This window comes from Solanum stenotomum, chromosome 6, assembly GCF_019186545.1.
Source record: "Solanum stenotomum isolate F172 chromosome 6, ASM1918654v1, whole genome shotgun sequence".
Lineage (NCBI taxonomy): Eukaryota > Viridiplantae > Streptophyta > Magnoliopsida > Solanales > Solanaceae > Solanum > Solanum stenotomum.
The window spans coordinates 59,200,972-59,210,984 of record NC_064287.1 but is presented as its reverse complement, the minus strand read 5'-3'; the positions used below and the strand labels follow the sequence as shown (position 1 = coordinate 59,210,984).

General features: G+C 31.1%; 3 protein-coding genes across 3 annotated transcripts in view; all 3 read left to right on the top strand.

The window, feature by feature from the left end:
* The window catches only part of LOC125868316 (serine/arginine-rich splicing factor RS2Z32-like), a 79,648-nt gene that overhangs the window by 42,763 nt on the left and 26,872 nt on the right, over positions 1–10,013 (top strand). The gene's annotated exons all lie outside the window — the stretch shown is intronic.
* Positions 2,690–5,439, top strand: LOC125868315 (ABC transporter G family member 1). Its single transcript, XM_049548968.1, has 2 exons — positions 2,690–3,528; positions 3,626–5,439. Exons 1-2 carry the CDS (start codon positions 2,785–2,787, stop codon positions 5,132–5,134), a joined length of 2,253 nt encoding a protein of 750 aa, XP_049404925.1. The 5' UTR covers positions 2,690–2,784; the 3' UTR covers positions 5,135–5,439.
* On the top strand, positions 8,634–9,824 carry LOC125868317 (stellacyanin-like). The gene is made up of 2 exons (XM_049548973.1): positions 8,634–8,831; positions 9,316–9,824. The coding sequence occupies exons 1-2, from the start codon at positions 8,666–8,668 to the stop codon at positions 9,705–9,707; spliced, it is 558 nt and encodes a 185-aa protein (XP_049404930.1). The 5' UTR covers positions 8,634–8,665; the 3' UTR covers positions 9,708–9,824.

Genomic DNA, 10,013 nt, shown 5'->3' with positions numbered 1-10,013 from the left:
TATATATATATATATATATATATATATATATAGTAGGAGATTTGAATCGAGAAGTAATTTTGATTATTTTTCGTAATAATATTGGATGTTTTTAATATGGATTTTGCAAGTTATTTATTTTAGAAAATTAGGTCGCAATCGAAAATTAATTATCATATTTTTTTGTTGAAAAAATAGGTTTTACTAGCGAATGGTTGTTAGAGCCTTAGTCGCCACCAAAAATCACTCATAACCTTTAGTGGCAATATTTTGGGATTTTAAGTTCTTTTGTAGTGAATCTTAGTTGGCAATGCTTAGGTGAAGGGATTAGTCCCATGTGGCTTGCCACATCACTAAAAAATTGGGGTGGTAACTCTTAAGGGTGTTTGTGGTCTCCTGGGATAACTGCGGGGGTATTTTTGATCCCAAAATGTAATGGAGGGTATAAGTGGTCTATTTCGCATAGTTCAGGGGCAATTTTGACCCTTTTCTGTTATTTATAACTATAAATGCTATAAGAGCAAATTATTAGAGTTTGTCCTATTAACCACATAGTTAATCAACTTCTAATCAAGTATTATGACTTATTTCTTTATATTCATATAGTAATATGAACAATTAAAACTCAAATTTTGCTTTAAAACTTGGCAACATTTTCATTCTCTAAAATAAGTAATTTTCAAAAGAAAAGAAAATGTAAGTATGTTTAATTTTTTTAGAAAATTGGTTAAACATACTATTATTTCCAAGTAAACACATCTTTTAAAACTCGTATTTTGGAAAATTAGGCCCAATTTTTTATGTGGGGCATGACGGATCAAAAATACTTATTTTTTAATAGTATTGTCTTTAAAAAAGTAAAAGCACGTATTTTTTTTATTTTTTTTTAAGGAACTATTTTATTTCTCCTTCTACTTAAAAATACAAAAAACTATGTTTATTACTAAAGGAAAATACTTATTTTTTATTACCAAAATAATGATCACAATTCACACATGCCTTTACTCTCCAAAATAATAATTTTCTTAAATCACTTTTTAACCTTGTAAAAACTTAACTAGAAAGGTTGTATATAAATCACGGTAGATCTAGATAGTATTTATCTAATACTTGTATTGATATGAAAGAAGCAAATATAGAATTGAAATAATAGTTAAATGCGTATACACTGATAGGACACATCGTCATAAATATTTATAAAAAACTAGCTTCATGCATCAATTTTGGCCTTATTTTATATAGTAAATTAAAGCAAAGATTTCATATGAGTAATTGACTATCCAAAATATTTATTATATAGTAGCTTATAGTATGAGATCATCTTCATTAATTCATGCCTCATTTTTCCACCAATAACTATTTTTTGGCAAAACAGTAGATAACCATCCATACCTACTTCCATATACTTTCATACAAAAGTATTCTTCTGGCCAAACTTCCTCCAATCACGTCCTTCCACGTGTCCTCCCGCACCCCGCACCCACAACCCCCTAGGGGTGAAAAAGAAAACCAAATGTGTAGATGTAAAGAATTAGGAGATTTAGGTCACCTTACTACTTATCTCAACTCCATTCCCCTCACCACACAATTCAATTATAAACAAATTTTAGTATTACCCCCACCCCCCACCCCAAAGAATTTGATATGACTTAATTATATACATGTATAATCATTATTAGTAATATTTATAGATAGTTATATTTTAAACAAATAGTATAAATATACTATTAATGTGAATTGATTTTATTATATCAAATATCAAAATTTTAGTTAGATACTTTGATATATATATATATATATATAATATCACTCTTTTATGTTCTTAATATTAATCGTTATGACGAGCTAATAAATATATATCATGTTTAATTAGTGTAACGGTAATCAAATGAGATGTTTTAATAAGAGATAAAAGATAGCTAATTTAGACAAATATATACTTTTATAATTATAATTAGGATTATTAAGTATTTTTCTTAAAGAACACAAAAAACTTTAGAAAGAGAACGTAATCAAATGCGATCTTTTAATAATAAGAGATAAAAGATAGCTAATTTAGACAAATATATATTTTTATGTTTAAGAATATTAAGTATTTTTCTTATAGAACACAAAAATCTTAAAAAGAAAAACATATAATATAGAACAGTAATCAAATGAGATCTTTTAATAGGATAGCTAATTTAGACAAATATATATTATTATGATTAAGATTCTTAAATATTTTTCTTAAAAGAGCACAAAAAACTTTAAAAAGTAAAATATATAATATGGACCAACTATGGTCAAAAATTGAGATATCCTTCTTTTAAAAGCTAACCCCTACCCCACCATGACCTATAAGAATTTAATATGTATTATGAACATTAATTAAATTATATATCAAGATCATAAATCTTGGTCTATATATATAGCAACACATCAAGAAACCAATCAATATCCCAACTCTTTTAATTTGCTTTTCTTGAAGAGAAATACAAAGAGTTATTTAATAGTTGTGGGGGCTTTGGAAATTGTTTTAGACAATCTATTGAGTCTCTTTTACACACACAATTTGCTAACCTACTTTCAATCTACTACATAACTCTCAAAAAAAAAAAAAACTATATATCAATCACACTACCATAAATTCCCACAAAATCCATCTCATTTCTTACCAATTGTTCTAATGTTTTCTCTATAAACATTCCCCAAAACCTCGAATTATTATATAATTCGTCGTTGAATCAACCATCTCATCTCAGTATCGTATATTTCAATCTAGGTCTTTCAATAAAATTCTTTATACTATCAGTGTAACAACGGATGTCAAGGATAGTAGCGGAAAATATGTTACAAGGGGGAGAAAGTGTACAATTTTATGATCAAAGAGTACAACAAGCCATGGAGATGTCACAAGCCAGCGCGTACTCTTCACCCACCCTAGGCCAAATGCTAAAGCGCGTGGGAGACGTGAGAAAAGAAGTCACCGGCGACGAAACTCCGGTGCACCGGATTCTCGATATGAGTGATACTCAAAGCATATCATCTCACTCTCTTCCTTTTGTACTCTCCTTCAACAACCTCACCTACAGCGTAAAAGTTCGCCGGAAAATGTCTTTCCCGGCGATACTCCGGCAACCGGCCACCGGAGTTTCCACCGGTGATCCCGTCGCCGGAGAAAACTTGTTCTCGAACACAAAATTCCTCCTGAACAATATCTCCGGTGAGGCACGGGACGGCGAGATAGTCGCCGTCCTAGGTGCATCAGGGTCGGGGAAATCGACCCTGATTGATGCCCTCGCGAATAGGATCGCGAAGGAGAGTTTAAAAGGAACGATAACGTTGAACGGAGAGCCACTTGATTCGAGATTGTTGAAAGTAATCTCAGCATATGTAATGCAAGATGATCTTTTATATCCAATGTTGACAGTTGAAGAAACGTTAATGTTTGCAGCTGAATTCAGATTGCCACGTACTTTGTCAAAATCAAAAAAGAAAATGAGAGTTCAAGCTTTGATTGATCAATTAGGACTACGAAATGCTGCAAAAACAATCATTGGTGATGAGGTAAGTTATATATAGAGTATAATTTTTCATCGATGACTACAAACTGATCATATTTTTTTTTAAACATTTAATAATAATTTACTATTTTGAACAACAGGGTCATCGTGGAGTGTCTGGTGGTGAAAGACGACGAGTTTCGATTGGAATTGACATTATTCATGACCCTATCATATTGTTTTTAGACGAACCAACTTCAGGTCTTGATTCGACTAGTGCATACATGGTGGTGAAGGTTCTTCAACGAATTGCTCAAAGTGGAAGTATTGTGATCATGTCAATTCATCAGCCAAGTTATCGAATTCTCGGGTTATTGGATCGGATGCTCTTCTTGTCCCGTGGTCAAACGGTTTATAGTGGATCACCTATGAACCTCCCACATTTTTTTGCTGATTTTGGTCACCCAATTCCAGATAGTGAAAATCGAACAGAGTTTGCTCTGGATCTGATTCGAGAACTAGAAGGGTCCCCAGGAGGGACAAAAAGTTTGGTTGAGTTCAACAAAACATGGGAAAATACTAAAAGGAGTAATGAAAATCCTGGAACCCTAACACCTACTCATGGATTGTCATTGAAAGAAGCGATTAGCGCGAGTATTTCAAGAGGGAAGTTGGTTTCAGGGACAACGAGTGATATTCATACAAGTCCAGCATCAATGGTTCCAACTTACGCGAATCCATTTTGGATTGAAATGGTTGTCTTGTCCAAGAGGTCATTTACGAATTCTTGGAGGGTGCCAGAGTTGTTTGGTATCCGTCTAGGGGCAATCGTGGTAACGGGGTTCATCCTAGCTACCATGTTTTGGCAACTTGATGATTCCCCTAAAGGGGTTCAAGAAAGGCTTGGTTTCTTTGCATTTGCTATGTCAACAACTTTCTATACTTGCGCGGACGCGTTGCCTGTGTTCCTCCAAGAGAGGTACATTTTCATGAGGGAGACAGCTTATAATGCTTATAGGAGATCTTCCTATTGTCTATCGCATGCTATAGTTTCTTTGCCAGCATTGATCTTTCTTAGCTTTGCATTTGCTGCTATAACTTTTTGGGCTGTAGGCCTTGTAGGTGGATTTTCGGGCTTTTTGTTCTATTTCGCGATAATACTAGCCTCCTTCTGGGCTGGGAATTCATTTGTCACGTTCCTCTCCGGTGTAGTTCCTAGTGTCATGTTAGGTTACACCATTGTGGTCGCGATCCTAGCCTATTTCCTCCTCTTCTCAGGATTCTTCATCAATCGCGATAGGATTCCACCTTATTGGATATGGTTTCACTACCTATCTCTGGTGAAATATCCTTATGAAGCTGTGTTACAAAATGAATTTGATGATGCAACAAAGTGTTTTGTCAAAGGGATTCAATTGTTTGATAATTCACCACTTGGAAATGTGCCTAATGCATTGAAGGAAAAATTGTTGAGTACAATGAGTAACACATTAAATGTCCAAATTACAAGTTCAACATGTGTGACTACTGGGGCTGATATATTGGTTCAACAAGGGATTACTGATTTAAGTAAGTGGAATTGTTTGTGGATTACTATTGCATGGGGGTTTTTCTTTAGGGTTTTGTTTTACTTTTGCTTGTTGCTTGGAAGTAAGAACAAGAGAAGGTGATGAAACTACTACTCGATTGGGAGTACTCTATCAGAGGTGAATCCAGATTTTGAATACAAATAGAGTGATCAGTCAGAAGTGAATCTAGAATTTGAATACAGATCAAGATACATATGATGGATTCATCTTCGCGAGTGCTAAGGGTTGTGTTTGAATTGTAAACAAGGATGTTTGTTTGTTTTTTATTTTTATTTTTTTGAAGAAACGATGTGTTTTTTTTCTTCATGTTTTTATATTTACTTGAAGTACGTGCTCTTTTATTGTAATAGAATAAATGTAATATTTTTTGACAGTCTAATGAATTGATTATTGTTTCAAAGTCGATGAGTTTAGAATTTGAATACAAATCGAGTTCGGGCTTGAGACATGATATATAGGTTCACTACTTCTATGATGGATATGTTTTCGCGCGTTAAGGGTTGTGTTTAAATTTTAAACAATGAATTAAGTTGGGATTTATTTTTATTTTTTATAATGTGTTTACACTTGAAGGTACTCTTTGATTGTATAAGAACAAAAATGTATATTTTTGACAATTTGACTATATTATTATATGTCAAAGTTTATTTGGTGCAAAGTAGTTGGAATTGAAAATCAAGACAAGAAAAAGAAAGTTGCTTGCTTGAAGCAAATAGTAGTACCCATGCACATGTAGGTCACCAAACTGTTAATGAACATTATAAAACCTTTTTTTAAAATCTTATATCATAGTTAATAACATGTAAATCACCAAATAAAAAATTAAAAAAATAAAACTAGAAATAGTTATGAACTTTGTCAAATCACTTGTAGATAACAGATTTTTTTTTATAATTTATCGCTAATCTATCTGTTAAATAGGATTAGTGACAAAATATGTTACTATTTTGCTACAGAATTTATTTGTCGCCGATATTTATTTAGTGCTAGCAACATCAGCTCAGAAATTATTAAAAATTGGAACTTAAAGAAATTTGAACTTGTGTTGTAATTAAGAAATTGAGTTTATAAAGTGATTAATCAAATTAGAGAAATGTGTCACAATTCATTTTCATGCATCTTATTCTGAAGCAAATCAATGTGACAGCCAAAAGCAATTATATTGCATGCATGGATATTTTTACAAAATTATGCTGAATTATTTCATCTTGAAATTTGAATATTCTTGTTTTTATTTCAAACTTATTTTGAAAATAATTTTCATAAGTCAATGATTTATCGAATACAATCTATCTACTCATCAAAGATAGGAATAAGGTCTTCATGCATATGTGTCATTCTCTTCAAACCTAAGCGACTATATATGTTATTGTTGTATTATAAAGTATGACTTGACATGACATTTTAACAATTATTTTTCTATTTTTTGTAGGAAAACCATAGAATGTACTACATAATGCACTGATGAAGTTTGGAAATTGGTAGAATTTTTATTTTATGCAACTTTATTTGTTTGTATTTTTCCCCACACACCACACAATTTTCAATTTTCTTCTTTGTATTTTGTTTTGCATTTATCTCCTCAATTTTCATGATTGTACCTTTTGGGGGTTTGTAGGGTATCCTTGTCCAATATATAATTGGCTTTTTTTTCCTTTATTAATAAATCAATATTTTATATTTTCATTGAAATATAGTATTTTGTTTGATATTATAATTCTTTATTAGTCTGTTTTTAAAAAAAAAACACTATATTTTTTATATTATTTAAATTAATAATTTTTATAACCACACAAATGATATAACAAAACATGTTTTAAAAACTTCATAACCAAAAATATTATAGGCAGGCTTATAAGCATATTTAATTATAATAGCAACATTTACATGTTTGAAACTTTTGGTAATATGTCTATTTATTGTCCACACTATATTTCAACATCCCAAATAAGAATATTTCCAGGCTGGAATCACATGCAATATTGTTGGTTTCTTGTTGATTTCCTTTTAACTTATGATTGAATATAGTTATTAGTGTAACTCAATTTATTGTAGCATGAGGTAGGAGTGAGCATGATATGATGTGGTACAGTATTTGAAAGTTTTAATATTGTAATTTTGGTATTCAATTTTTAAAATTATACTATTATCATATCAGTTTAATTTGGTATGGTTCGATACTTTGAAGTTTGATTTCAGTATTTTATGGTATGGTAAATCGATAACTATAATTTGTTCAACTTCGACTAATATATACTCGTATAATAGAGTATTATGACTTCGACAATTAAAAAAAGGTTTCAATCGTATCATACTAACATATTACACATGTAGAAATATATATTCAAAATAAAGTACACACAACTCCTTTTGTTAATCAATTACATTTCAATCATACTAGAGTAGTCAAAGTTTCAACTTCTAAACATTTAGTTTATACTAAATACTAATACTAGGTTGCGTATTTGTTAGTATTTAATAATATATATATATATATATATATATATATATATGTGTGTGTGTGTGTGTGTGTGTGTTATTTATGTAATTATATACTTTAGTATGGTATTCGATATTTTGGTATGTTATTTTTAAATATCAAATATCGTATCGAATACCAAAACAAAAAATGTACACCATATACCATACCAAATATCATAATACTAAAACCATGATATTAAATGATTGATATGATAATTCGATATATACCATACGATGCCCACCTTCTTCTTTTTTTACTTTTTCAAACTCAAACTCAATAGAAGTCGAGAAAACACCATTATGACCTTTCTATTCGACAAAATATGTGTAATAGATAAGACTTACTGCAATGAAAGAAAAAAGATCTATACAATACAAATTAGTTTGATTAAATTTCAATTATTTTTGCACATTTACTATGTGTGATTGGTAGGAGTCTTTTTAGTATTAATATATACTTAATATACCAGAAATTTTTTTTCAAAGAACATCTAGTGTAAAGAAGCAAATTAAATCTTTATAATAGTAGATTGAGTCTGATCGAGCTTAAATGGAGCGACACAAACAGTGAAGACACGGCTAAACATAACACATACTTATTATAAAACCCAACAAAGTACATAAAAAAATCTTGAATCCACTATTTGGTTGAAACCATAATCACATTTTTTCAAGAAAAAATAAAGAAATTAGATCTAGTTCGGTGTTAAACTACCCTTCCAAGAAGTTCATCTATTCTCAACCACTCAACTCTAAATAATATATTAGAATAATCCACATTAGTCCATAATATAACTCATCATTGATCAGAAGTCTCGGGTTCGAGCTTTCTGGTATGGAATCACCTTTATTAGGGAGCGTTTTACTCCTAATGTGGAACTTCTCGGCATGAATCTGAATATAGTTATACCCAATACGGATATCGAACGCCGAATGGAAACCAAAAAGAAAAAACATAACTCAATGGTCATAACCTATTTCAACTAAATAAGCTTAAATTTTTATGTAGTTATTCGTTAGGTAATCTAATCATAAGTTCACCTATAATAATATATAGTTGTATATATATGTGTGTGTGTGAATATGTATATATGTCCATTTAATCATCTTTCTTCTCATAATAATACAATTATGGCAAAACCTCTTCTACTTTTTGTAGTTTTGATTCTAATTAGTCTAATTATATGTTCAAGTTCAGCTACTAATTACATTGTGGGTGATAGTTCTGGCTGGGATATTAGTACTGATCTTGATACATGGTTAGTAGGAAAGAAATTCATGATTGGAGATGTACTCGGTAAGTATCATCGATCATATTTAATATCAGTTTTAAGTTATACACACTAACAGTTTAAAAAAAATATTAACGCCCGCAACTTTACAGGTCGTAATAGTTTATTACATAGATTTACTTCTTGTTGTAGGTCAACTTAACCAGATAGTGTAAATGTTCATGGAAAAATTAGGATAGAAAATATCCTTCAACTCAACGAAATACTAGGATCTTCATAGCATTTCCGATAGTAAATCATATTGTGTGTTTGCCCTTTGACTATAACGAAGCTCCAACATGAAATATAACGGAGGTAATTTTAGATCATAATAAAAAATAAAGAGCAAATTTGGACCTTTTTTTTCAAAGTATTTTGCCACGTGGAATCCATCCAACCCACATTAGAGCTTCGTTAAAGTCGAGTACGATTTGCTAATGACAAGAGTATGAATAACCCTAAAAATAGTAATATCTTAGTTTCATTGATTATACTTCTTTTTTTTCGCAGTGTTCCAATATTCATCGGTACATAGTGTGTCCGAAGTAACGAAGGAGAATTTCGCGGGGTGCAACACGAGCAACGTGCTCGATTCGAGTAAAAATGGCAACACAAATTTCACATTGACAAAGCCAGGGGATAGATACTTTGTTTGCGGTAATAGGTTACATTGTCTTGGAGGAATGAAACTTCGCGTAAATGTAGAAAATGTAAATGGTGCAGCAGCAGGATCCCCTGCTCCTGCACCATCACCAGAGGGAGGGGCTTCATTTACCCCTTCTTCAAAGAGCAAAAATCCATCATTTGTTCCTAATTTTGCTTTGTCTAATATTCATGTTGGATTGGATTCTATGGTACTTGTAATTCTTGGTTTTTTGTTCTTTGCATTTTCACTAGTGTAAACTTGAGGATTTCTCATTTTTCATTATCAAAATAGATTGTTTCTTGTTATTACTATGGTTGTTTATGTCTCGAGTTGAAACAAATTACTATAATTTGTCCCTTCAATATTTTCCACAAATTTTATGAACGGAAGCTCAAAAACCCCTATGTTGTTCCTAGTTTTGCATTTTCTAATTATGTTGGATTAGATTCTCTAGTCCTTGTAATTTATTTGGTTTTTACTCATGCTTATATATTCATGTCAAAACAGATTCTTTATTTGTACATCCGTTCCTCTAGCAAGTCTGAATATTCTTGTTGTTGTT